The sequence below is a fragment of the Rhinolophus hipposideros genome, assembly GCF_964194185.1.
Source record: "Rhinolophus hipposideros genome assembly, chromosome: 8".
Taxonomy (NCBI): Eukaryota; Metazoa; Chordata; class Mammalia; order Chiroptera; family Rhinolophidae; genus Rhinolophus; species Rhinolophus hipposideros.
Genome location: NC_138054.1, coordinates 11,729,112 through 11,756,678, shown reverse-complemented (window position 1 = coordinate 11,756,678; position 27,567 = coordinate 11,729,112). Strand labels below are relative to the sequence as shown.

General features: G+C 40.7%; 2 protein-coding genes across 7 annotated transcripts; one reads left to right on the top strand and one right to left on the bottom strand.

Annotated features, from left to right (window-relative positions):
* Nucleotides 1-1,911: 1,911 nt before the first annotated feature.
* PAK1IP1 (PAK1 interacting protein 1) lies at nt 1,912-13,518 on the bottom strand. Of its 4 annotated transcripts, none has more exons than XR_013993738.1 (11): nt 12,514-12,645; nt 10,290-10,452; nt 7,908-8,028; nt 7,758-7,832; nt 7,174-7,226; nt 6,627-6,772; nt 6,437-6,534; nt 4,652-4,751; nt 3,600-3,720; nt 3,141-3,443; nt 1,912-2,461 (listed from the first exon to the last, which is right to left on the bottom strand). XR_013993738.1 is itself a non-coding variant. In XM_081055450.1 (10 exons), the coding sequence occupies exons 1-10, from the start codon at nt 12,595-12,597 to the stop codon at nt 3,226-3,228; spliced, it is 1,182 nt and encodes a 393-aa protein (XP_080911576.1). In that variant the 5' UTR covers nt 12,598-13,518; the 3' UTR covers nt 2,937-3,225. The 4 variants fall into 4 exon arrangements, 2 of the variants coding, with proteins under 2 accessions (XP_080911576.1, XP_080911577.1); XR_013993739.1 differs by having other exon boundaries at nt 2,358-2,461; nt 10,290-10,455; nt 12,514-12,612; XM_081055450.1 differs by lacking the exon at nt 1,912-2,461 and having other exon boundaries at nt 2,937-3,443; nt 10,290-10,455; nt 12,514-13,518.
* On the top strand, nt 12,960-26,453 carry LOC308500492 (uncharacterized protein C6orf52). Of its 3 annotated transcripts, XM_081055453.1 has the most exons (6): nt 12,960-13,037; nt 17,517-17,599; nt 17,830-18,007; nt 19,843-19,923; nt 21,226-21,271; nt 24,501-25,419. In XM_081055453.1, the coding sequence occupies exons 2-6, from the start codon at nt 17,529-17,531 to the stop codon at nt 24,656-24,658; spliced, it is 534 nt and encodes a 177-aa protein (XP_080911579.1). In that variant the 5' UTR covers nt 12,960-13,037; nt 17,517-17,528; the 3' UTR covers nt 24,659-25,419. The 3 variants fall into 3 exon arrangements, with proteins under 3 accessions (XP_080911579.1, XP_080911580.1, XP_080911581.1); XM_081055454.1 differs by lacking the exon at nt 19,843-19,923 and having other exon boundaries at nt 24,501-26,453; XM_081055455.1 differs by lacking the exons at nt 12,960-13,037; nt 19,843-19,923 and adding an exon at nt 17,165-17,309 and having other exon boundaries at nt 24,501-25,385.
* Nucleotides 26,454-27,567: the final 1,114 nt, after the last annotated feature.

The window sequence follows — 27,567 nt, the reverse complement described above, 5'->3', positions numbered from 1 at the left end:
CTTAGAAAAATATGGGAAGGGGCCTTGCCTCCCCTTGCCCCTGCCTGGGAAAGTCTGTTGCGGGCTCTGGCTTTTCCCTCACAGCTGTCAGAAAAATAATGAGAACAGAGACCAGTTATCTCTAATATATGAGAGACTTGACATTGAGAAGATATATACCTTACGTAAGATATCGTGGGACCTTGTACTTCGGCTGTTTAAAGATTAAAATAATTGGCTTGGGATGTTTCTATGATAAATGAGTCTCACAGACCGTGCCATAAAACAGTTACTCCCTTGCATACTCATCAATAAAAGCCTCCAGTGGGCTTTGTTCAGGGCTCCAGTCCTCTGAGACTGAGAGACCCCTGGCCTTTGGAGAGATTTAACTGCATTAAGTCTGTTTGTTTCTTTCTTAAAAACTTAACCCAAACCGCCCCTTCTTGCATCCTCACTGCCCGTGTTGTGCTGGACGCGACAGAGAGATATTCCACTTTGATGGATAGAAAGACTCAATATTGTCAAGATGTCAGTTCTTCCCAAGTTGATCTAGTTTCAATGCAATCCCAATCAAAATCTCATCAAGTTATTTTATGGATATGGACAATCTGATTCTTAAGTTTATATGGAGAGGCAAAACACCCAGAATAGCCAACACAATACTGAAGAAGAACAAAGTTGGAGAACTGACACAACCTAATTTCAAGACTTACTATAAAGTTACAGTAATCAAGACAGTTTGGCAAAAGAATAGACAAGTAGATCAATGGAACAAAATAGAGAGCCCATAAAGAGTACACTATATAGTTAATTGATCTTTGACAAAGGCACAAAAGCAACACAATGAAGCACATAGTCTCTTTGAAAAATGGTGCAAAAAACATGCAAAAAAAAAAAAGTTATGTATACACAGACCTTACAGCTGCCACAAAAATTAACTCAAAATGGATTGCAGATCTCAATGTAAAATGCAAAACTATAAAACTCCTAGGAGGTAACCCAGGAGAAAACCTAGATGACCTTGGTATGGTGGAGCCTTTTTTTGACACACCAAATAAATATATGGTCCATGAGAGAAATAACAGATAGCCTGGACTTCATTAAAAACTACTGTTCTGCAAGAGAATGAGAAGACAAGTCATTGATGGGGAGAAAATATTTGCAAGGTGCATCTGATAAAGGATTGTTATCCTAAATACACAAAGAACTTTTAAAACTCAGTAAGAAAATAATCAGATTCAAAAAATGGACCAAAGACCTTTACAGATACCTCACCAAAGATATACAGACGGCAAGTAAGCATATGAAAAGATATTCCACATCATGTGCCAGGGAAATGCAAATTAAAACAATGAGATACCACTATACACCTATTAGGTTGTCCAAAATCTGGAACACTGACACCTAACACTGGTGAGGATGTGGAGCAACAGCCACTCTCACCCATGACTGGTGGGAATGAAAAATGGTACAGCCTCTCTGGAAATGGGTTTGGCAGTTTCTTACAAAAACTGAACATACTTTTACCATATAGTACAGCAATCACGTTCCTTAGTATCCACCCAAAGAAGCTGAAAACTTGTGTCCACCCAAAAACCTGCACGTGAATATTTAGAGAAACTTTATTCATAATTGCCAAAACTTGGAAGGAATCAAGATGTCCTCCAGTAGGGGAATGTTAAACTGTGATACATATAAGACAATGGAATATTATTCAGCACTTAAAAAAAATGAGCTATCAAGCAATAAAAAGATATGGAGGAAGCTTAAATGCATATTACTAAATGAAAGCCAATCTGAAAAGGCTATAATACTGTGTGATTCTAACTACATGACCTTATGGAAAAGGCAAAACTATGGAGATAATATATAAAAAGACCAGTGATTGTAGGGGTAAGGGAGAGATCAATAGGCAGAACACAGGAGTTGTTTGAGGGCAGTGAAAATACTCTATTACTTTAACGGGTATATCATTATACATTTGCCCAAACCCATAGAACGTACACTACCAAGAGTGATCCCCAAGGAAAACTGTAGGCTTTGGATTATTATATCAATATAGGGTCATCCTTGGTAAAAAAATGTACCATTCCTGTGATACTGACAATGGGGAAAGCTATCATGTGTGGGGGCAGAGGTATCAGGAAATCTCTGTACCTTCGTCTCAGTTTTGTTATAAACCTTAAACAGCTCTTAAAAAACTAAAGTCTCAAAACAAAAACCATATCTATACTCCTCTCTGTTTATGGGCCTGAAATAAGTTAAAAAAGAGGTAGACAAAAATATCAGACACATAATTTGAGTCATTCCCTAGATGATTTCCTTTTATGAAGTGAGCAGCAACTCCAGTGTCCAAGTGTCAGGTATCTTATTTTGCCTAATCAGGAGGGATTCCTCTGGTGGGCTCATGTACTTGACATCTGTCCAGCTAATGCAAACCTAAAATCCCCTATTAATGTGTCTTTTCAAAACATCCAGTAATCTATTGAGGGAAGAAGAAAAAGATGACAATATTAATCAACTGGCTGAATTTAACACTACCTTTGTCATATTAGCTAATTTTATGGCCTGAAATGGATGGGGGTAAAAAATGGAAATGTCCTTTTCCTGCCCTTAAATTCCCATGTCATCCACTGCTTGGAAACAAAACAATTTAACGAGGTTTGGCAACCTCTCTAATAATCTTCTTATGTACACAGCTCTAAAATTAAATATATGCTTTATACATGCATATTTTATATGTCCATAATTTTAAGTTTGTCCCAACATCCTGATATGAAAATCTTTTTATACCTTTTGTTAACAAAATGTGCATTAAAATTACTAGAACCATTTGAACAAGCTAAAGTAAGGCTGTTTTTTTATTCTTCCCTCATTTAGGAGAAAAATTTGAAAAATAACTTTTATCTACCTCTGGTAAAGAATGTGTTCAAGATTTTGTATTTTTTTAAACTGCATTACTTTGAGAAAGTTCTTTATTTGCCTTACACAACAGTAAAAATTATATATTACACATTAACATACTATATATCACCATATTTAATTAATAAAAAAAGTTGCCTACCAAAAATAGTTTTACCACTGTTTTTAAAAAAAAAACACCTAAAAATTATATAGTGATTTTAAAGCTGTACATTTTCTCCAAAAGAAAAAATTCCTACCTTTTACTCGGGGAAAAAAAAAATAGCTACATTTGAAAAGAATGATTCCATCTAAAAAGTTTTTCTCCTAGGAGAAATCTGGAATTCACTGCATCATTCGTATTTTCTTTTTTCTCTTCTTTTTTTCCAACTTCTCTACCATTTTCCTCTTCTTGGCCAACACCTGGCTACTTCCTTTTGTTGGCTTATTGCTGACACCAGTTAAACCACATTTCTTCGTGTTAGGTTTTGACTGCCTTTCTTCTTCCTGCACTGTATCACCAGTTTCCTTTTTGTTGTCTTTGGACTGCTCTTCTTCACTTACTAAAACATAAGAGACAGTGCATTTAAAGATTGTTTTTTCCCTTTGAAACAAACACAGGCTGACAATAAAGTGAAGTTTTATCTGGATCTCCTTCACTTCTACAATTCAAGAGATAACAGATCATTCCATTTTTATAAATGATCAAATTCATTTACCAGAAGGCGCTGCAGCTGGAAGCTGGCTTTCTTTCGTGTCTGTCACTCTGTCTAGCCACACTCCGAGACATGTCAGCCTGGCCTTAGTGTTTACTTCACAGAGTAAAGATGGGGGAACTTTCTAAAACAAGAAAGAAAAATTCGTAACATGGGAATTTTAAAATAATTACTCCATAATCAAGTCCTTAATTTAAAACACTATTTTCCTGAGCATAAAATATGCTGTTTAGAAGACATTTATTATCTTGATTCATGATTGGTTTGACTATGTCGTTCAGAACCAATTTCTGAGAACTCGGAAATTTTAAGTTCACTAAGGAAAGGGACTATGTCTTGTTCATTTCTTGTTCTTTCAACAAAGAACCTTGCACAAAGTAGGCACTTAACAAACCATATTCACAGAATGTGTTTATGAGAAAACTAAGCATGATAAAGTAAGACAGTGTATGAGAGGGAGACCATCGAAGGGAATTTAATTTTTCAATTATCTCATTCAAAACTATTGTTAGTTCCAGAACTGATCAGGAATTTCCAAAAATTTTTTTAAGTAATGGCAGTATATTTTTTTAACTTTTATTTATTTTAAGTGTGTTTTTCCAGGACCCATCAGCTCCAAGTCAAGTAACTGTTTCAATGTAGTTGTGGAGGACACAGCTCACAGCAGCCCACGGGGGATCAAACCAGCAACCTTGTTAAGAGCACTGCACTCTAACCAACTGAGTTAACCAGCCACCACAGTAATTTTATCTAAAAATTTTTACAGAGAGCCTCAATAAATGAAAAAGAAGAAAGTAGCATTTCCCTGATTGAAACAGCAGTTCTGAGATCCTGGCAGCTCAGACTCACCCATTCCAACCCCTGAACAGCACTGTGGAACCCTAACTTTAAAATCATAAAATCTCAATCAGGCCTGGAAGAGATTTAAAAAGCTTATTAAAGATCTCTGACTTGTGACCCTTAAAAAAAAAAAAATCGCACCTCCCTTAAACTCAAAGTAATACTAATAACAAGACTTGCATTAGAGTATATTTATATTGTGCTCAAACACTGACCTTATCCTGCTTAAGCTTCCACATTTTGATGAAACCATCACTCGATGCTGTAACAATAACATGATGCTCTGGAATTTCAAAACTGAACATGTCTTTTACCCTAGGATAGAAATATTAACATCATAAAAAGATTCTTTCTTCAAATAGTACAATAGTACACACAGTCTTGATTTTTCAATGTTTCAAGTGCTTCCAAACTGCTCCATGAATGTTGCTAAAACATAACTACGCTTCACATCCCATGAGTCAGGGAGTCATTTTTCAGGGTCCAAATTCTAAGATAAAATTGACTATTAACCATATCTTAAGAAAAAGTTGTAAAGATGACTATAACTATAAATAATCAGGTTATCGCAAAGGAAACGTACTATTTTAAACAAAGCCCCTCACCGCAAGAAACGACAAGTTCAGTGTAGAGAGAAAAGTAAGACGAGATGAATCAAGGCTTCCCCCTATACTTCCATTCTTCTCATTCCCAGGGCCACCACCCCTAGTCGAAGTAACTATCATTTTTCTTCTGAATGATAAAAGTAGTCTAATTGCTCTCTGCTTTCACTTTTGCCCACTAACAATTTTTTAAAATGTCAATCAAACCATGTTACTCCCAAGCTTAAAATCCTACAAAGCTAGGATCTGTGTTAGAGTACCACGGGACAGGAGGAAGTGGCTAGGGATATTTCTGAAGCAAGGCTGCCTATAAACGGACAACTGCTGAAGCTGGGTGGTGGGTCTGTAGGGGCTGCTTCCTTAAACTGGTCTATCTATCTTTAAATTTTTCCGTAATAAGAAACACAACAAAACCTACAAAGGCATTTAATGTAAAATCTCAGCTCCTTACGACAACAGCCTACACAGCTGTGCACCATTTGGCTCAATCTGGTCTAGTCTTCTATCTAACAGGTCTTCTATCTGTTCCTAAAATACACGCAGCTCTTCCCTGCCTCAGGATCAATGTGCCTGCCGATCTCTCCCGTTAGAAAGAGTTCCTTTTTTATCCCTAAGGTCCCACTTCCCCTTCCCTGATCACCTTAAGTACGGCCTGTATACTGATTGCATTATTTACAAAGTATTTATCTGAGTATTTACCAAGAGAGATTTCTCAAAACCTTTTACGTATTTAGAAAATAAGAACTAAGATGTAGGAGAACGTACAAATAAAACAAACACATTAAAGTGTAACTCTATACATTATCACCTTTTTTCAAAATTATAGGGAAAAAGCAGGAGCAGTCAGACAGAGCTGGGTTTGGGTCCCAGCTCCGTCACCTAACAGTGGGGTAATCTTGGCCAAGGCACCTAACTATTTACTCTGAGACTCAGTGTCTACCCCTAGAAATAATGAACAGTAAGAGGCAACAGAGACTGTCACAAAACAGAAGTCAGTAATGTCATTTCTTTCTCCTGCAAGAAAAACAAATAGGGTATAAAGGGGGGAGGGAGGGAGGTGAAAAGGGGGAATAAAGCAAAAAGGGAAGACTGGTTGGGGCAAAGTTCAAGATAGTTTAATTTTTTTTTTCCCCGTTCAAATATGGTTGATTCCAAGCCCCAAGTATAATGAAATTATTGGAAAATTGTCTTGTGCAAATGACTAGTCCTGATGACAACTTCACCACTTTCGCATCACTAAAGCCAAGACATTTCCACGTGGGTATCGTATATATGCAGGTATGTCTGTCTCTGCAGTTCTTCATAAAAAACATATACCCTGCTTTATAAAACTACTGCATATATAACACTTATTGGGACACTACACATAAACACAGAAATTGAAAAAAACCAAAAAACCTGTTTTCATGAGCTTTAAATTCACAGAGGCACGTTAGGGAATCAGTGTCAAAAAACCTTACAACTTCTTCATCTCCAGCCACTGCAAGGACCGACTCCTAGGAGAAAAAGAACAGTATCCAGAATGTCATCAACAGTTCTGACCATCGTGTACACACTAAACTTCTACCACTGATTTCTGACCACTTACTGAAACGAACGTAACAGAAGACACTCGCTTTTCATTTGTGATGACGCCACTAACAGACGCTGTGTCAAGTCGATAGACATCTATGTTATTCAGTGTGACAACCACGTACTTCTCTCCTCTTGGGGACCATTCCACTATGTGAGCATCTGTTAAGTTAAAAAACAAAGCTTTTTTAATTTCATAAATAAAAACAAAATGATCAGCAATAATAAAAATAGCAAATATTTATTTTAAAAAATAGCAAATATTTATTCTGTATATTTTCATATCCATTATCTTACTGAATACTCACAACAAACTTATGATACATTTTGCATGTAAAATTTTAGACAATAAACTGGGTAAGTAGAGCTGGTAGGTGGCAGAGCCACAGGAACCCCAATCTAAAATGGGAAGAGAAAGTAACCGAAAGCATTTGCTCTCAGAGGTGTCCATTGTCATGCAAGTACATAAATGTGTATATGCACACACACAAGTGTGTGTGTGTCTGTGTGTAGTCATGTTCCACCAAGGTATTATAAAATACATTCCAAACAAAAATACCCACTTTGTTTTATATTTTTTATGAATGCCGATCTTCCTTCCACAAGATTCCATGTTCTGCAAAACAAGAAGCTCACTTATGGCATGATCATTAACTTCTACTATGTATAAAAGTAAGCACAATGACGACACACTCCAATGACAATTTACTAGATACATGGCTATTTAGAAGAACAGCCATCTTCTTATAGTAACATCTGTAATATTTATTATCAAGCAAGATTAACTCGTTAAAGGAGTATTCCCACATCCCTTTATTTTTCCAAAGGTTTCACCTCGTAAAACATTTGTTAGGACGATGCTCCTCTTTATGTCAAAGCTTACAATTACTGAAATGTAATGTGCATATGAAATGAAATGTAATTTGAATACAGAGCTTGTCGTTTTGTTCCTCCCAGTGTGAAAAGGTCCACTGGCTTTCAACCTTTCCTCGTATCGCAGTATTTTTAAATGGCTGACAGGTGTGAGACAATACAGAAACAGTATCTACTCACTGTAGTAAAAGATACCCTGGCGGTGGGTTCCTGTTGTACTTGGAGAACAAAGACCATCACTTAGTCAAGTTGCTCTTGGGCACTAATGACTTACCTTAACGTCTTATCTGTACCCACAGACAGGGCCAGCTTGCCAGATGGGTGAATAGAAAGGAAGGTCACATGGCCTCTAAAAGGAAACCAACAGTTAGCCCCCAACTTAACTGGCACTTGGAGACCACCCATGGGCAAGAGCAGGACTCACCTGTGCGCTTTAATCGACTTCAGGCACTCCCATTTCTTTGCATCCCAGACACAAATGACACCGTCCTCCGCCCCACTGATTAAGTGCCTGTTGCCATGGAATTTCAGGCAAGTTATTGTGCCTGTGGAAAAACAAAATAGGCAAAAGTAATGCTCATTTTGAATGCAAGTTCCATTTCTGGTTTGAAGGCTATGCTGCGGTAAGTAAAACATCCAATGTAAGTATTACTGAAATAAAGCTTAATATCTTCAGTGAGGAAATTAATTTTTTTAATATAAGTTTCAAGCCTATAAAAATATTTTCAGCAGTTTCTCTTCATATACCTAGGTACAGATTTAAGCTCATAAGTTCACTTTCATGCTCTCAATCTCCATAATCATAAATTTAGGAGCGAGGTGGTAGGATTGTTTGAGCAGAAGTCAATGAAAACTAACCAGCTAACAGCTAACCTGGGGAACAAGCCGCGATGTACAGCCACATGACTTCGACTTTCTAAATAGTTAGCTACCCAATCATCCATAAACCAATTATTATTCCAGAGCTGATTTTGATTCGACTTTTCCAACTTAAAATGTTACACTCTTTCATTGTGCCCTCTATAATCTCCTTCCTATAGTTAACAAATCTTCCTACATCTTTTCAATTTCTTCACAAAACACTTCACTCCCCTACACGTAAACCGATGTCTGGATCTCCTATGAATTTCCCCTACAGCTCTTGAGACTGGGAGATACATTCATTGTCCTCAAATATTAAAAGGCTGAAGGGAGGTGAAGTGATGGAAGAGCCCAGCATTTCTCTAGCTCCCCAAAGCAGTCCATGCCATTATTCATTTATCCTCAAGTGAAATTCCTCATCTTTTGAAGCTTGTCAGCCAGCTTAGCCTCCCTATAGCTCAGGGGTGAGCAAAACTGTCTGCAGAACAAATATGGCCAGCGGCTTGTTTATGTAAGTGCAGTTTTACTGGAACACAGCCTCTCTCATTCAGTTACAAGACGCCTCTGGCGGCTTCGCACCACAACGGCACAGGAGAGTCATCCTAACAGGGACCACATGGCCACTAAGCCTAAGTATTTACTACTTTGTCATTTACAGAATATGAAACCCAGGTCATCATCGTTCGTCTGCACACCTCCTGGTCAATTCTTTACATTACCCTTTATATTGAAAGAGCCAAAGATCTCTGATGTGTAATTTTGCACCCCCCCAAAAATGCACTAAGACTATATGGGCTTACATACCACCATCTCAAAGTGGGAGGCTTTAGCTATCTCTGCCTGGGTTTTCCTCTTTCCCGATTATATTATTTCCTACCCTGGAAATTTTGCTTTCCCACATCTACTCCTTCAGCCCATGACTCCATCTGCTCTCTGGAAAAGAGCTTATCTATTACCAACTGTTAGAAAACCAAGATTAATACGAGGAAGGAAGGAAGGAAATTGTGGGCCCTACTTCATTTGTCCCGCATCCAAACTCCTTCTAAGTTCCTTTCTTATTGTTGAATACCTGTACCAACAGGTTTGGACACACCAGCTTTGTTTAAATTATTTCTTCTAAGCCTTAGAAAGAGAGCTTTTCTTGTATGAACTGGGAGTAGAAGACAGAGAGGAAAAGGAACGTATGTTGAAATCACTCAAAGCCTAGCTTCTGTGTAAAACAAGACACTTGTCAAAGTAGCTAAGAACCACCTAACAAAAGAAAGACACTGATCACTCCACATTTACTGCTAGACAACCACGCTTGCTGTGGCACTTCTGAAATATATAAGACAGGGTAGGAAAAACGGCACCCGTCTTATCTGCCTTTAATTGCAGGAAACTAACTTCCTTGGCTGAATTTCCCTAAATTAAGTACATATCTAATTGATTCTACTATTTTGAGTTCTTCCTTTCCACTTTCCAGAATACATGGGCTCTACACCTAGGTTTAAGTTCTACTTCCATTGTTCTGTGACCTTGAACAAGCCATGAAACATCTTTGAACCAGGATTTTTCTCTTCTCTGAACTGAAGATATAGCGGTACCTTCTTGGCACACTGCTGGCATACCCTCAGTAAAATTAGCTATCAAAATGCTGCCTGCTCTGCCTGTAATGCCCTTTCTCCCTCTTTGCAAACTTCAGCTGGCTAACAACTGATATTTCTCTTTTAAGGTAATTCAGATGTCATTTTAAGGAAATTTTTAGTGAAAATTCATTTCTTCCCCTTACCCCCAACAGAGTAAAGTGCCTCCCAATACAGACTGTAAACAACTTAAGGACAAAGAATCCCATTTTTCTCATTTCTGTATTTCCTAGCACAGAATGTGCTTAATGAACTCTCGAGTCAATCTGTAAAGGAATAATGCCTCAACATTGTTATCTAAAAGGGTATCATTTTCTTACCATTGTGATGCACTAGAGACCCATGGTCTATCTTCTTTTTCATGTCATAAATGTGAATTGTTTCATCTTTGCTCCCAGTGACTACAAAACGACTATTTACAGCCACTGCTGACAAGGAGGCAGTGTGCCCATGGTGAGTAAAGTCAGCCACAGGAGTCCATTTCTGCTGTGGAGTGAAACACACAATCAATGTCACAATCATTATCATAGTTCTCTAGAAACAGGTAAGTGGTTCCACGATCCATGAGGACTACCAAAGGATCCTACAAATGGAGAAAAAAAACATGCCATGATATTTAGATGAAAACAAAGAGCCCGAGAACTGAACAAGAAAGCTGAAGCAAGAAGATGGGACTGCGACGCTAAGCATGGTGACTCCAAAACAATTACGGAGACCAGACTAGAGATGTTAAGGTCCCATCCAACTCCTTAACTCCTTATTATATTTACTTATATGTGAGACTCACATACTGTCCATTCATTCAATTGTTCACATTTTGATCTGAATTTATTCACTCAAATACTAAATGACTATTATGTGCCTGGTGTCATTTTAGGATGTTGATATATAGCAGTGAACACAAGAAACAAAAGTCCTTATTCTAATGGATCTGCCATCCCTGCGGGAGAGACAGACAATAAACAAATTTATATGATGTTACGTAGATATAAGTATAATGACAAGTCCTATAGAGAAAAACAAACAGATTAAGAGTATGTTTCATTAGTATGAATATAAGCCCTAGAGCATGACCAATGAGGTCTCAAGAACTCTACACTTATTGACAGGTAACTTTTGGGTTGTATGAGTGTGACTGAGTGCACACACACCTCTCAAATTGTAGGAGATGCATCACGAACTATCAGCAAAAACAACAAAACAAGGAAGAAAAAAAAAACACCAAAATTTGTTTGAACACACTTAAGATGTGTTATTGCAAATTAATTCCTAAATAACTGCAGCAACAAATAGCTCTTCCATCAATGAAAACCAAAGGGAGCGTCTTTTGAGTAAAGGCCCAATATTCCCGAGGGGCTGCTATGACCATTCATCAAAGAATAACCCTGGCTTGTGCATATTACAGAAGGAATGCTGGTTATCTGGGCTGTCTGTCTAGGTTTAGAAGAAATATTGGGCAATGGTTAGGAGCTTCAAGTGTCAGAGACACCTAGGCACTTGAGTCCCGAGTCTGCCAAATACCGGCTGTGTGGCCTTGGGCGGGTCACTTAACCTATCTCAACTTCAGGTTCCTCATTTTAAAGTGGGGACAACTGTATCTGCCCCAGAGGACTGTTGAGGACTACCTGTGTCTGCAGTAAGCAACACTACTACAAAGAGAATAGAATCAGTAGCATCAGCTTTAAATATTCAAAAAATGTCATCTTTCAGCCAAAGACACATTAAATAACCAGAGAAGAAAACAAAACAAACAAAAGCAATCAGTCAGGTCATATACTTCCAATTTTCTGGTTAATTCAAGACTAGCACCTTGACTTCCCCAGAAAGAAGCACTCGGTGAAACAGGTTTTGAGGCCATACCTGGGATTGCTTACGGGTAAAAACTGTCCTGGGCTAAAAGACCTTATTTCCAATCCTGGGTCGATCCTAACTGTCTGTTTAACTAATAGCAATTTATTTAACTTTGTATTCACACGTCCAGTAAGATGCTTATATTTTGTTGTCATTTCTTTCCATGTATCTGTCTCCCAGGCCTCTCTCCCCTCTTGCGTCGGGAAGACTCTAGTTGCAGGATCCACACCTCTGGCTTCTTTACAACTTCACTGCAAATAACGGCCCCAAAATAAGGGTCCAATAATAATGAATTCGTGTCACTTTCTTCACCAACGAGAGATTTATCTTGATCCAGTTCTGATATTTTTTAAAACTCAGGACAGAAACTCAGTGAAAAAGCGAACTGTTCCTCCTTAAGTCCTGAACGTCACCTCAAGGGAGCGACCTTTAAATCCATGCCCTACGACTCCTTTGCCCGTTTGCAGAAATGCCAGCTGCCTTCGTGCACCGTGGTCAACAATGTGCCCGGTAACAGACATTATCTCGTTTTATGAAATGCCTACTCCGTGGTTTAAAAAGCTAACTTGTACTTGAGTCTCCTGAGTTTGATTCCCAATTACTCCCTAAGAGGTCCTACCGTTTACCTCGGTCCGGTGGAAAGCACACCGGACCTTTTTCCGCCCACACCTGCGGCGGTCCCTCGGCACTTGCCTCGTGATCGCCGCTCGCCTTGGACTCGGGGTGTACAGCGAACCCAAAAAGGACCTGCTCGTAGCAACCAGCGACCAGCTCCATTCAGCAGCGCACGTGCCTCCGCTGCGAGCCGCTCTCAGCCCACGGAGCGCACACGAAAGGGGACGCCGGAGGAAGAGGGCCCTTCCTCCGTCGGCGCTCAGATGACGTCATGGCCTCAGGGCTGCCTTTTAAGCGCCTGCATCAGTGGAAACGGTTTCAGCGCTCGGAGATAACGCGAAGTTTCCAAACGGAGACTAATGAAGGACTCCACATGGGGAGGTTGTCATTGGTATGAGAAAAAAATTGGGGGCAAGCAGGCATATTCTAGGAGGCTATGAGCTGGGCGCTGAAGGGAGTGGGCGGGACATCCCGGACGGAAGCCCCTCCTGTCCGTGACGTCTAAGGAAGGGGCGTGCCAGCTTCTGGCGGGGGCGGGGTTCCTGGCCGCGTGGTGCTGTTAGTGTGGCTTCCTGTGTAATGTGGGCTGTGTGACGTGTGAGGTAGGAGTTAGGTTTCCTTTTCGTGCGGAAAGCAGTGGGGTGAGCCTTTCTGTCTCACGTTGTCTCGTAGCGGGGCAAAGAGGCGGTGGGATTGCGGTTCCCGGTTGTCGGCCGGCGGCGAAGGCCGCGCGTTCCCCGCGAGCCAGGCCCGGCAGTCCCGCCCCGCACACCTTTCCTTGCAGCGTGCTTCGTTTGACGAGCCCCGGGGCCCCGTTGGCCGGTGTTGCGGCACATCCTGGGGGGAGAGAAGGACGCTTTGCCTGGAGGGTGTAGACAGACTTGTTGGAGGAAGAAAGGCGCAGTCGTTGTCGGTGAGCGTCCCCGAGGAAACGTCTGTCCGTTCCCCCGCCCCCCCGGGTAGCGGTCACGTCCGACGTAACCGAAAGCAAGATGGCCGTGATTTACAGTTGAGATTTTCACAAGCTCTAGAGATTCAGGGATGTGTCAGAAATCACACCTTCGCACAGACCTCCAGTGGGATAAATCTTGGGACGTATAATTGTGTCATGAACGCCAGACATGGCGGGGATGTGACAAGCAGCATGCCAGTCCGCCAGCGTCACTTCCGCAGCCCCCATTCCGTGCTCGTCCTGCAGCCCCGAGACCCTTTCGTTCCCCGGAACGTTTGTTCTCCGCTGTTGTGAACAGTCGGTACGGATGGGCCCCCGCTGCAATCGATGCCCGTCCGGGAGGCGTGGTTTCGCTTGGGCCGCCTCGGTGGTCACTGCTCCTCGAGGAAGGCGTCCCATGTGCCCCTCGGGGGCTCCACGTGGAAACGCGCCCCGGGCACGGACCTGCTGCTCGTCAGAGTAATTCTCAGTCTCTGGGAAGCAGAGTCATTCTCCGTTGTTATAGTAATTCCTTTGCTTTGTGCTCGTTATCTTATGTCACAAAGACAAGTTATTGTGCTGTGTACATCATTTCCTATTTGCTGCGTCTTCACTGTCACCACCGGAGAACCACGAACGTCACAAGAGAATGAGTTGCTTGAGTGGCTGTTCCCTGGGCGTGGGACCAAGAATGAGTAAGCAGGACCCTTCTTGGACGTCTCACATTTTAGTTTTAAAAATAGCGCTTTTTGTATTTTACTCCATGACGTATCTGTTTAATGCAAAAGTAATATTCTCTCAACCCAAAAAAAATTGTTTTTGAATAAAACTGTTTCAAAATCACGTGCCTTTTATATATTGTGTTGCTTCTGCATTGCCCCTGGTGTCCTGCTCCGTTACCCCAGGGAAACCTCACCTGCTGTTTGTGAAGAATTAGGACTCAATATTCCTTTGAAATTAACTTGAACCTATCACTAAACAGGGTGATTGCTACATTCAGCTTCTATTACCCGATTGTCACACTTTTACCTGCGTAAGCATTTGTCACATTTTAGAGAAGAATCTTCTGGCTTGAAAAATCTTTCCCTCCAGCCAGGAATTTTTTAGAATATAGTTGGTTCTAGAATGAAAACCATAGTGTAAGCACCATAAACATAACTCAGAGTGGTTTACTCTTTCTTTGTTTATACTGTTAGAAATTCGTGGAACCAATTACAGAGCTCAGATGACCTTAGAGAGCATCTAGTTCAGGTGCTCCTAACCTGGGGGAGCTCATGGGTAAGTTTAGGGGGCTTTGAATCCCCCGAAGTTGTATGCAAAGTCGTGTATGTACATTTTTAGAGAAGAGCAAATTTTGATAAAATTTCATTACATTTTCAAAAAGATGAGGGCCTCATTATAACCTCTAAGGTTGTAAATGCTGAAATATGTCCAACAGAGGAACTCTATTAAAACCACACAGCTAGGTAACAGTAGACCCAGTGCTGCTGCTGCTTTTTGCATTTCCTTGGGCTTGAACATTCTTTTTAACAGAGAAGAACAGTGGCTTTTCATTGTCTGAAGAAAAACACAATACAAAATTATATACCTGTTAAACTGGATTCAAACTGAGCATACTTCCTGCCAAACCTCCTGTTCTCTTTCCAAACACAGGATAAAAAAAATCCATTTAATCTCATCTAGTGAAAACTGCAGTTGCCAAGAAACAACCAGCTGTTCATTAACACTAAAACACAAAAGGATTTTTAGTTTTGCTTCTAAATTACTCATTGAAAGCTTTTTATGGTTGAGCCACATTGATTTATTCATTCTTTCAACGAATATTTACTGAGTGTCTAGCTTTTTTTGATTTGCTAAAGAAAAACCAGCCGGTTTTTCTTTTTTGGGGGGGTAGGGATGGTGGTGAAGTGAATATACTGGGCTAAAAGCAGGATACAGTGGAGAAAAATATGTGATTGTAATATTCCTGCCCAGTTACCCTCCTTTTTCAACGCGACAGGTAGCAAGTGTGTTAAATTTTAGAACTCCAGAAGTCGCATGTGATCATATTCCCAGAGGGCTGTGGTCTCCTTTGCACATAGAGCGAAGAGAAGCAGAGAATGGGCTCCTTCCTCTGGACACTGGCCAATGCTCTGCCCTGATAGAAATTTGCTTCACCTGCTTCATGGGAATAATCCAGGTGAAATGCGAGAAGTTTGCATTTGAAGCTTTTACAGAACAAAATTGTATTTGTGAACCCTGGTCTGTCTTGTCTCTGGAGCCTTGCTTACGGTCCTCTGTGCTCCAGCTTCTGCCATCTTCCTGGGTGGTTTCAACATTCTCATACTACATTGGCCTCTCCTTTCCTCGGCCTCCTCACCTCATTATTAATGTTCAACTCCCACGCTCATTTCCAACTGCAGTTTCATCTCTCACCCATTCATAGCCAAAATTTTGGTTTTCTTTTTTTAAAAAAAAAATCCTAAAAGAAGGAAAAAAGAAACCCAATATTAAAATTTTTGCAAAAAGGGAATCCTTAACCAATATGTTTGATGTCTAAGCTGCTATAATAGTTAAGAATTATGTTTAACTTCATATAATTTAAAGCAACAGTGGCTTAAACAAGACATTTATTTCTTAAGAGAAATCTGGAGGTAGGCCAGTCAAGCGTAGGTACAGAGTGCATCGTCATTGAGACCCAGGCCCAGGCTCTATTTCTTATCCTGTATTTGTGCGCATGACCATCTCCTTGCTATTGCCTCATAGGCCAAGATAGGTGCAGACTTATTTTGGCTTCAGCCATCAGATCTGTCATCTCAGCACTAGGCTTAGGGAAAGGGTGGAGGACAAAAAGGCGTTCCAGCTAATCAAACACCCTTTGCCCACACAGCTTTCCTGAATCCCCTTGTAATAGTTCTATTTATGTCTCATCAGCCAGACTGTGGCCACCTGGCCATATCTCCCTGCAAGGGGATAAGCTAAGAGGTATATTCTGAGCGAGGCTTGTTGCTGCCCCCAAATAAAATCAGGGTTCTGTTATTAAGGAAGAAAAGGAAACAACACCGGGTGGCACCTAGCAATGTGTGCCACAGCTGCTAACCAATGACATCTCCCTTGAAGATGGGGACATCCACTACAGTGTAATAAGCTCCACGACATCACCAAGTGTCAATCACCCTGCCTTGTGTGTATAGAGGCTCAGGAAATATAGGGTGAATGATTTAAATTCATCATGACTATTGTTTTTCACATGACAGGTACATATAGAATACATCAAGCACTTGAATAATGGAATAGTTAATTAATAGTGGAATAGTTGGTTATTAACAAGCTTCAGGGAAATGGCCAAACCCTAAGTGCTCCTATTTAGACTCAAAAGTTATTTTCTTAAATTCGGACACTTTATGTAGACTTGGTACTTAAAGTGCATGGGAGCTGGCTAGAAAGGCAGAATCTGAGGCTCCACTCCAAATCTACTGAATTAGAACCTACATTTTAAACATGCCCAGGTTATATGAAAGTGCACTGAAGTTTGGGAAGATTTGTTATGCTTTTTTAAAAAAATACTGAACCACAGAAATACTTTTAAAAATTTTCTGTACTCCCTTTAAGGTGTGTTTGTGCAATGTACCACTTCTTCTCATACCACCCAGTGGTTTGGTATGATTTCAACCTGCAGGAGATTAAAAACAAAAGTCCACTAAGATGCTGGTTCTAATAGTTATTATTTGCAGATAACTGAACTGAGGGGGGAACCATCAAATTGTGGCATTTGTCTTAAGGCTCTAATTATTAAAAGTGACTGTCCTATTATTGTAGGAGGTGTGGTGACGGCTTCATTGTTCTTCCCAGTCGCCCATCACACACTTCCCCTTCTTCCATCCGGGGTTCTGGAAAGCTTCCGCAGGCCTGACAGTTGGGAGAGGGCCTGGCAACGTGGAGTAGTCTGCACAAGTTCCCCCAGGTGACCTCAATGCACTCCTGCCCATCCTCCCCTGAATTGTCCTGAAAGTCAAGCAGTTAATTGCCCAGCAGGAATTGCCACTAAATGTAGTTACTTAAGCTCTCTGAGGCAGTTGTGAGAGTTACTTATCTGGTTGAAAGGTTTTAGCTCAGAGCTGGAATTTTTGATGCTGGAACAAAAACAGGATTCCTTGTCTCGTTTTATCAGGTTTCTGGATAAATGGCTGGACAGGAGAGTTTTGCAGGTTTTGACACAGCTCAACAAAATAATTATTACTGGTGCTGGCAAAGGTGAGCTGTTCTTTTCTTACTCTGAAAATGAAAGCTGTTAGTGTCCTATTTCTCATATAATTTTTTGGCAATTTACAAACTATTGCTTTGAAAATAGATATTTTTAAACAGTTAAAGCAGAAATCATCCTTACTTGTAACTCCTGGGAAAGAAGCTAAAGAATCCTGGGGTTTTGAATGATTCCACCTTGGTTGTTGATGTCATTCCCGTTGTCTCCCCTCTGCTATTAGAGTGAAGCCGGAGTTCCAGCCCCGCCAGGGTTACCCCTTCATCAACTGGTATGAGCAACAGCCCAGCTGTTGTCCTCTTTCTGACTACAGCTGTGACTGTGCAGTGGGCAGGAGTGGACACAACCTTTCTGAGCGTGGGATCTCTGGACACCCAGCTAAAACTTCCTTTAGGCCTAAGGTATCTCTTTCTAAAATGAATCCTGTGTCATTCACATGCCCAACATGGAAACATCTTTTTCCTAGCTTCACACCTCCACATCCTGTCATTCATATTCTCTTAGCTTTTGCTCCCTATTTTAATATGAGGAGTAAAAACTGATGACCTGCGACAAAATTTTGACTTGCAAATGATTTAAGTCCTCATTGTCTTCCAAAAATAAATAGACTGATGACGTCTGTGCCTAAATTCTTGAGACTAAATTTTAGATTATTGTCTTTCAATAGATTGTACTCTTAAACACTTAAAATAGGACACAAAGTAGTTTTTTTATTGTCTTGATATAACAGTGAAGGTTAACACGCTTTAAAAAGATATTTTAATACTTTGGTTACTAATCTATTTCTGAAACCACACAAAGATGTATTGGAGTGAGGGAAATGTCCCTCATTCCCCCCACTTCCCTTTTCCCTCCTCACTTAGAAGAAAACACTGCTCAAGTGGGTCTTGTACTCTAGATTCTTCCCCTGTACTCTTGCTAAATCGGTGGGATTGGCCTTTATCTCTGGGGAGTTGGGGGCGCTTTGGGCAAGAATGGACTGTAGTATATACTGGTTTGATCCTTCCCTCTGCTTGTAGTTGCATCAAGACAGCTTTCTTTAAAAGTTGCTCATGTGGTTGTGCTGTGATTTTAGCTCCTCCCTTATTGTCTGACATTTTAAATGTTTTCGGCGCTCTAACAAAATTCCTTTTACCTATCTTCAAGCATTTGAGTGTTTTTTTGTTTAAAAAAAAAATTCTTAGAAGTGGGAGATCTGGATTCAAGGATATAACACAATTTTAAACAGCAACTTACTGAAAAGCCTGCCTGAGTCTTTCCGCTTTCCACTGCCGTTGTAGGTGACCTTTCTTGTCTATGTTTTCCTGTGTGTGATTAGCCAATCCAACAGGTGAGGAAAGCATTTGTCTACTGAGGGCAAATGCCTTCTCAAATGTTTACTGGTATCTGTGTTCTGCAACTTAGTTGATGTACTTTGTCTACCTTTTTTATGCAGGGTTCTGCCCCCTTTTTTTGACTGTGTGAGATATTTACATATTAGGGAAATCAGTACTTTGCAGTCAAAGTGTTACAGATTTTACTCCCAGTGTGTTTCCAGTTGTGCACAGTAACGCTCTTTGTGTGATGCCCTTGTCCTTAACGCCAGAGTCGAATTTAACATCTAAACCCTCAGTTTTTAAAACTTGCATTTGCTTGGTATTTTTGTGCCCAAACTTTCATTTTCAGTTTTTCAAGTCTATTCCAGGTGTACCTCTTAGAGAAAATATTTTGTTAGATTTCTCGGCTTTTCTTTTTCTTTTAAACCCAATTTGGGTTTTACCCTTTCAGCAGATGCTTGATATTATATCACATAAAAAAAAAAGAAGAAGAAGAAGAAGAACTCTTTTGCTGCATTGCCTGAGGTTTTATCATAACTTTTTTCTTTACCCCTTACTTTATTTTGCTCTTTTGGGAGATGGTCTGTCTTCTAGTGGTTATCTTTACATGTTTAAATAGAGGAGTATAGTTTTGAGTGTATTATCGACTGCAGAAATGAAAGTATTTCTCTCTCCACTTATTAAAAAACTGAGAAATTAACATCCTTTTTTATTCTCCCCGCTACCCTTTCTCCCCTCCCAATTTTTTGTTGGCACTTTCGGGTTTTTTTTTTTTTTTTAATCTCACTCTCTAGTCAAATTATTACTATACCATACAGTTTTTCCTTCAAAAATTATAAATATTAGGTTGGTGCAAAGGTAATTGCGGTTTTTGCAATTATTTTTAATCTTTTAAACCGCAATTACTTTCTCTTTGGTAGCTCTGGTTACGGTACTCCTGCCACCTGCCTGCTCACCTGGTGGGAGTTCCCAGTTCCCAGCTGGTCAGCAAATTCAAGATGGTAAGGCTCTGCAGTGGGTCTCTCTCACTCACATCCTCTCCTGAGCCTCCCCTAATCAATTGTGTCCTCTGTGAGATGTCACAGCTTTATTGTCCACTTCCCCCACTATGGCACACCTGTGTCCGTCGCCCGTATCTCCCGAAGTTAAGGGGTTAGGCTTCTGATAGCCCTCCCCATTCTAACATTGTGTCTTGCTTAAGGTGAGAGGAAGTGGATGTCTGCAAAATGATTGTCGGGTCTTTGGGGTCCCACACCACACCTTTCCCTGGTATGTTAGGATGCACATTTACCAGAGCACACATTGACAAGGAGGAAATGTAAGGTTACTTGGACCTTGTATTATAAGCACACTGTATTCTAAGCACAGAGTCTGGCTGTCTTAGCCATTTCTAAATAGACAAAAATACACAGATGGTGTGATTACATTTATGGTAACCATATAATTGATTTTCCAAATCAGTATCTATTTCAGAGTGAAAGGGGGGCATACTTTCAAATAGATTGAAAAGAAGAGGTGATGGACCTTTGGCTTTCAATATAATCTCATTCTTATCAATAGTGGAGGCCTAATGGCTTCATCAAGGTCCCTGTGCCAGGAGCTCGCTCAGCCCTTCCTGGAGGGGGTGGTTCCGTGGAACAGCTGGACATCCTTAGCAAAGACAGGTTCCCAGCAGGTGCCCATAAAGAGGAGTCATAAACACTTATGCTGCCCCAACAGAGCCAGCAGCCTCTCGATTAACCTGCCAAGATTTATTTTGGGAGTGCTTCTGGACTTCTTTCATAATGTAAAAAGATGGCTGATAGCTTGATTTTGTGTAGCCTCTGCATTTCCTTAAGCTCCCACTACTGTCTTGGTCCTTAGCTGAGCCACAGGGCTGGGGGATGTGACTGTGGGGTCTGCGGATTGTCATCTGGAAGGAAGGGCAGAGCTCCAGGTAGAGAGCTGGGCATCTCGTGCAGGGACTATGGAGTCTGGATGGATGCCAGGCTCGCTGGTGTCCGGTTTCTAGCCCAGGCCCTAGGACCCCAGTTCTCAGAAGCTTCAGAAAGGCTAGAGGCCTCTGTCAGGCTTCTTCCTCCTGTGTGACTTTTCTTCTGTGGACTCAGTTCACACATTTCATAATTGTAATACTATATCATTTAAAGATTCTTCTAATCAAAATTCAAAATAAATTTGATCTAAAGGGAGTTTAGTATTTTAGATAATTATTTTTGAGAACGAGATTTTTCCAAGAAAGCATGTGTTGATAATAAACCTTTAAGTAAAACCATTTTTTCCTAAAATACTGATTTCCATTGTAGGAAACCACAGCTCTGGCTGAAAACCAAGATAAAGACCTACTAGAAGGTAATATAAACCTTGTGTTGTGGTAGTTGAAAACAAAACTAACCCAATTTCCAGGTTCCTCATTCACTCAGCTGGCTAGAAACTGAGAGATCCTACTGGAAAATACCAATGTAGGTTGCCTAAGCCATTCTCTGCAGCAGTTCCTCTGATTTGGGGAAATGGCTTCTGTGAGAACAGCCTTAGCTGAGCCTCCTCTCTTGGTCTTTCTGAAGGACTGGGCAGTGGGGACATTTGCAAACAATAAGAAGGCCATAAGCTGATTTTAAGATCTGTTGCTCCATAAGTTTAGACTGTGGGATTTTAGTTTTAGTTTTTAGTTTTAGTTTTTAGTTTTAGTTTTAAGGAGAAAAACATGAGGCAGTCGCTGTGCCCTTGGCTTCCTCCCTTCCTCAGTGTTACTGGTTCTGCAGGACCTAGCAGGCCTCCTGTAGAGTGTCATGTGGTGCTTCCTGTCCGTGTTGATCTGTTCTGAAAAGAACAAAATGTGTCTGCCCAGAGAAGAATCCTGTTTCTGAATGTGTCTTATTTGAGGAAGGGAGGAAAACATTTGCCTTCTTTTATTTAAGTTATGGGAAAGAGAAGTCGAAGAGAAATGCAGAGAACACTTTTGCCCGTTTCTTATCACAAGTCTGTCTTATCACATGTCCCTCTGGTCTCTTCCCCTAATCTCACCCCACCCCTGTAAGACAAGCCCACCTAGTGCCTTTGTGATTTTATCAACGATGGGGGCATGTGTCTTTGTAGTCCCTGTGACTGATACAAAGTCTCCGTGGTAGTTAATGCTCAGTGTTTAAGTGGAATGAAATCGATGTTTAAAAGAAATCTTCAAATGCCACAGGGCATTTCTAGTTTTTAGTACTTTGATTGAAATGTGAATAAAGGATGGTCGTTCCAGCTTTCAGGGGTATTTCGTTTTGGTTAAAGTGTGAGTCTGTTCTCCCTGCTTTCATCAGTTCTGCAGACAGTCTATAAAAATAGGAGGAAGACGTGCAATAAGAAATGAGCTTTCTGGGTCCAGACTGCCAGGGTGTGCCAGATGTGAACATCTCTTCCTAGCTCCATAATTCCAGACAAATTAATCTCCAGTGCATTGGTGTCCCCACCCAGCTATAAAATGGGATGTTAAAACCTACCTTCTAGAAAGTGTGATGACAATAGCTCTAAAGTGTTCTTAAGTGCTTTGACAGGGTCTGGCACATAATAACCACTCAAGTGTTAGCTAGTCATCTATCTGGAGCATCTCTGTCCAGTAGAGATGTAATACAAAACACAGATCCACCTACATAGGTAGTTTTAAATTTTCTAGTAACCACGTTAAAAAAAATAAAAGTAGACAGGGGAAATTAAATTTAATACTTTAAATTTAACCTAATGTATCCAAAACATTGTTTCAACATGTATTCAACATAAAAACTTAATGAGATAAAATAATTTTAATACCAGGTTTTCAAAATGCAGTGTATATTTACATCACATCTCAACTGGGATTAGCCACATTTCAAGTGCTCAGAAGCCACATGTGCCTGGTGGCTACTGTTTCGGACAGCACAGGTACAGAGGGCCCACAGGTTTAGGGACGATGTAATTAGTTTGTCTTTTATAGGCTTCTGTTCCCCTATAGCCAACATCACTGGAAGGGCCTGCATCATTCATCTGGGGTTCCTAGCTGACCACACTGTGTTTGTTTTCTAGGCCACAGGTTACAGAGAGAAAGTACTCATAGCGTGTGGTCCTGACACCTCTCCCCTTAGCAGGAACATGCAGAGTCAGGAGGAGCCTTTTTGCAAACAACTGCCCATGGCAAGGAAGGAAAGGACCCTGGGGCATGACTTTATGAAAGAAAACTTCAGGAAGTCCAGGGAAAAAAAATACAAACATCTAATTTTATGACCAGAAGCTTTCAAAGGAAAGATGGTTCAAAAGGGATGGGAAGCTCTAAAGAACAAGAATCAGACCACAGTCACAAATGACTCCAGTGAAGAAAAATGAGAAGTATAGCTCATGAAACATATGATGGGCAGGAGCTATTTGATGATCTTGGTTCTAAAATGACAAATACAGAAGGACATTGTATTAGCTCAGGCTGCTATAACAAAATATACAGATTGGGTGGCTCGAACAACAGAAATTTATTTCTCGTAATTGTGGACACTGGCAAGTCCCAGATAAGGCAGGTGCCAGCTGATGTGGTTTCTGGTGAGGGCTCTCTTCCTGACTTGCAGATGGCCACCTTCTCATACCCTCATGTGGTGAGGGCAGAGAGCTCCTGAGCTCTCGTTTCCTTTTTATAAGGGCAGAAATTACATCAGACTATATAGCCCCACCCTCGTGGTCTCATCTCACTCTATCTCCCAGAAGCTCCGTCTCCAAATACCATCACACTGGAAGTTAGTTTCAAGATGTGAATTTTAGAGGGGTACCAACCGTCTACAACAAGCATATAAATGCCAGTGAATAGTGTGAACACATGTGAGTATTAGCAAGCAAATTATGGCCCTAAATGAGCTAAGGCTTGCAAAACTTATAAAGGAAAACATAAAGGGCTTCTTCAGTTACATTCAGCATAAGGAGAAAAGAAATGGACTACTTTTAAGAAGTCAGTGACCTTGGAAACCTGGCAACAGAAAATGAATATCTAGATTTGATGCTTTCTTAATAACATAACTCCACCTCCTCATCCCAGGATTCCAGGTTTTAGAGAAGGAAGGCCAGCTTCCTCTCTGTTTCTGAATTAGTTGCTATATACAGTTTATTCACTTACATCAATCTGTTAACTAAACAGATAAAGCAGCGTGGTTAGTTTTTCAAAGCCCTATCAGGGACTTGGTCGTGGCTCACCGTTTGGCACCATATGTACCCAGGTGCTGCTGCCAGAAACTCAGGCAGGAGTCATCTTCAGCCCTCCCCTTCTCTCTTACCCCAAGTTGACTCCATCTCCAAATATTGTCCATTCATCTCCAAAACCTCTCTTGATTCCATCTATTTTCTCCTCATTCACCATCCAGATGCTAACTGAGTCTGGTAGCACTACTCTTTCTTTTTTTTTTAATCTACTTTCTATTTTCAAGTCTTATTGAAAGGAAAGACACAATTTAAATTTTTAACACTAATTGTCTGCAATATTTCCTACTAATGTTTTTTTAAAAAAACTAAGTCATTTCTAATATATGTCCTGCCAAACTTTCTTTTTTTGCATTATTAATCCAATACGCATTATTGGTTTCTGCAGATCCAAACCTTCATATGAATACTGAGGAATTAAACAAAGAGTTTATGGTGAAAAGTGAAGAACTCTACGACTCTCTCATGAATTGCCACTGGCAGCCTCTGGATACAGCTGACTCTAAAATCCCAGATGAGACCCCAGAGAAGCCAGATCTTCATTAAGCTATCCAATTATCATGTTAATTGTGTCCTGTTTTGTTTCTGCTTTTCCAAAAACAAAAAAAAGAATTTTTTTTTTCCCCAGGAACGTACTGGCTTCTGCATCTAAATACAAATTTCCGGGACTTAAATATGATTGATATGACAGAACATAATATAAATAAACTTTACCAGCACATCTGTTTCTAGAAGTGTGTCATGTTAGATGAGTGGCAGAAGAGGTCATGGTAGAACAAGCTGCACCGTAAGACATTTGAAAATAGGTTTAATATGAGATGGTTCTGACCTGAACTGATTGTGGTCTTAGCTTCCGTGATGGGATTTGCTGCTTGCCCTAATGTTAAACTTTCATGGAGAGAAATCCTATCCACAGAGATGCAGTTTCTCACCTACATCTTGTACAGGAAATGGCGATTAGAACTAGATGTTTGATCTCCCATTTCCTGACCCTCAGGCTCTCTCCTGGAAGAGCTAGACAGTATAGACAGGGGAGAGGGACTCTTCTCAATTAAACAGAAAAATTCCTAAGCATGGAAAAAGTTTGCCTGTCAGGCTTCTAAGAGAGGAATTGGGCTTCCATAAAAGCCGGTTCTGAAACTTCAATGCATATATCAACTGTGCCCCTTATAAAATGTGTTCTTTTTTTGTCCTGAAGATAAACACTGTGTCCTGTTTATTTGTGTTTAAATGTGTTCTTTTTTTGTCCTGAAGATAAACACTGTGTCCTGTTTATTTGTGTTTAAATGTGTTCTTTTTTTGTCCTGAAGATAGACACTGTGTCCTGTTTATTGCTTGGCCATGGATAGACACTGAAGTGAGACCCCTCGGACCGATCCGAGTGACTTGAAGGCCTGAAAACTTGTTGCTTAGAAGAGCTCATCAGTCTCTTCTGCTCTGGAGTGGTGAAGACAGGCTAATCCTTGTCCCAACGAGGCTCAAACCGCCAAATCCAATATGGAGAGCCAGGTCGGCTGCAGCCACATGAAAGGAGCTTGCTCTACCTCATAGCTTAGGCCAGGCTTTCTCAACCTTGGCACTAGTGACATTTTGGGCAGGACACTTCTTTGTTGTGGGGGCTGTCTGTGCGTTGTTCTGATCTCCACCACTACATGCTAGTAGCACTCCACACTCCAGGTATGACAACCAAAATGTCTTTAGATGTTGACAGATGTCTCCTGGGGACAAAATTGCCCCCAGTGGAGAACCACTGAAATAGGACAATGGTTCTCAAACTTCAGGGTGCATCAGAATTGCCTGGAAGGCTTGTTAAAACACTGATTCCTGGCTACTACCCCCAGAGTTTGATTCCACAGGTCTGGGTAGGACCTGAAAACTTTCAATTCTAAAAATTTCCTAGAGAATGCTGGTGCCGCTGGCACAGGTACCACACTCTGAGAACCACTGGCATTGGGAAATTCCTAATTGATTCAGTCTAGTTCTACCCAAAAAAGAGTCAGGGCTCTTCTAAAGTGTTTAAGACTCCTGAAGAAAAAAAGGAAAGTTCTATGTGAATTGAGAAAAAAAATTAAAATTGCTTGTGAGCATAGGAACTAATTCTGAAGGGAAAGTAAACAGAAAAATGCAAATAAGCCAAAGATAACTACTTTTGCCACCAAATAAAACTTTTCTTTCTATACAGGTTTTTCAGGGCCTCGTAGTTTCACTTTTGTGTAAAGGTTTTAAGATGGCCAGAGAGTTCTAGAAGGAAGAAAAACACCTTTCCAGCTGCAGTGGTCAACTGTGTTATAAATAATGGTGAAATATGTTTCAGTATTCATAATAAAAGTATAGATATTTGCACACATTTTAGTTAAAAAAAATAATAAAGCTCTTCAGAATTAAAAAAAACAAAAAAATAAAAAAACAATTAGGGGGCCGGCCCGGTGGCTCAGGTGGTTAGAGCTCCATGCTCCTAACTCTGAAGGCTGCCAGTTTGATTCCCACATGGGCCAGTGGGCTCTCAACAGGCCACAAGGTTGCCTGTTCAATTCCTCGATTCCCACAAGGGATGGTGGGCAGCGCTCCCTGCTATTAAGATTGAACACGGCACCTTGAGCTGAGCTGCCGCTGAGCTCCCGGATGGCTCAGTTGGTTGGAGTGCGGGCTTGACTTTGCCGGTTTGACTCCCGCAAGGAATGGTGGTCTGCACCCCCTGCAACTAGCAACGGCAACTGGACCTGGATCTGAGCTGCGCCCTCCACAACTAAGACTGAAAGGACAACAACTTGAAGCTGAACGGCACCCTCCACAACTAAGATTGAAAGGACAACAACTTGACTTGGAAAAAAGGCCTGGAAGTACACATTGTTCCCCAATAAAAGTCCTCTTCCTCTTCCCCAATAAAATCTTTAAAAAAAACAAAACAGTCAGGTTGTCCACAATAGAAGACAGAGTTGCATTGTCTAATACAAGAGCCCAATGTGGCTATAGGAATTTAAATTCCAACTAGTGCAAATTAAAAATTCAGTTTCTCTAATGCAGTAGCCACATTTCAAGTATTCAGTAGTCATATGTGGCTGGGGGTTACCATAGTCGGCAGTGCAGGTTACAGAACATTTCTATCACTGCACACGTTTTATTGTATAACTCTGGTCTACTAGATAAGGGGGTGAGGGGCTCACACATGGGGTTAGAGCAGTGTTTTTCAACCATTTTTTCATTACAGCCCCTTCAGGAGACCTTTTAGACATTTTTTTCCTAATCATTCCCCTCCATGAAATTTTAGTTCCATAGATATTATATATACTGTATATCTGTCTTTTATAAATTGCAAAGATTAAGATTTGTTTCATTCCCCTCCTCCATTCTCAAGAACCAATTTTTACCTTTTGGGGGCCATATTCTCCCCTAATGAGAATGCATGGGTTACCATGCTACTCGTAAATTAGTTCAGGCAGGGATTTTAGGTCACC

Bases quoted from the DNA above. Each gene is read 5' to 3' on its own strand.
- PAK1IP1 (XM_081055450.1), bottom strand. From the start codon at position 12,597: ATGGAGCTGGTCGCTGGTTGCTACGAGCAGGTCCTTTTTGGGTTCGCT. The intron at 7,833-7,907 runs GTGAGTCCTGCT...GTTTCCTTTTAG, and splicing joins AAGTCGATTAAAGCGCACAG to AGGCCATGTGACCTTCCTTT. The intron at 7,227-7,757 runs GTAAGTCATTAG...CTTGTTTTGCAG, and splicing joins GGTACAGATAAGACGTTAAG to AACATGGAATCTTGTGGAAG.
- LOC308500492 (XM_081055453.1), top strand. From the start codon at position 17,529: ATGGCTGGACAGGAGAGTTTTGCAGGTTTTGACACAGCTCAACAAAAT. The intron at 17,600-17,829 runs GTGAGCTGTTCT...CTCTGCTATTAG, and splicing joins TATTACTGGTGCTGGCAAAG to AGTGAAGCCGGAGTTCCAGC. The intron at 18,008-19,842 runs GTATCTCTTTCT...TCTCTTTGGTAG, and splicing joins AAACTTCCTTTAGGCCTAAG to CTCTGGTTACGGTACTCCTG.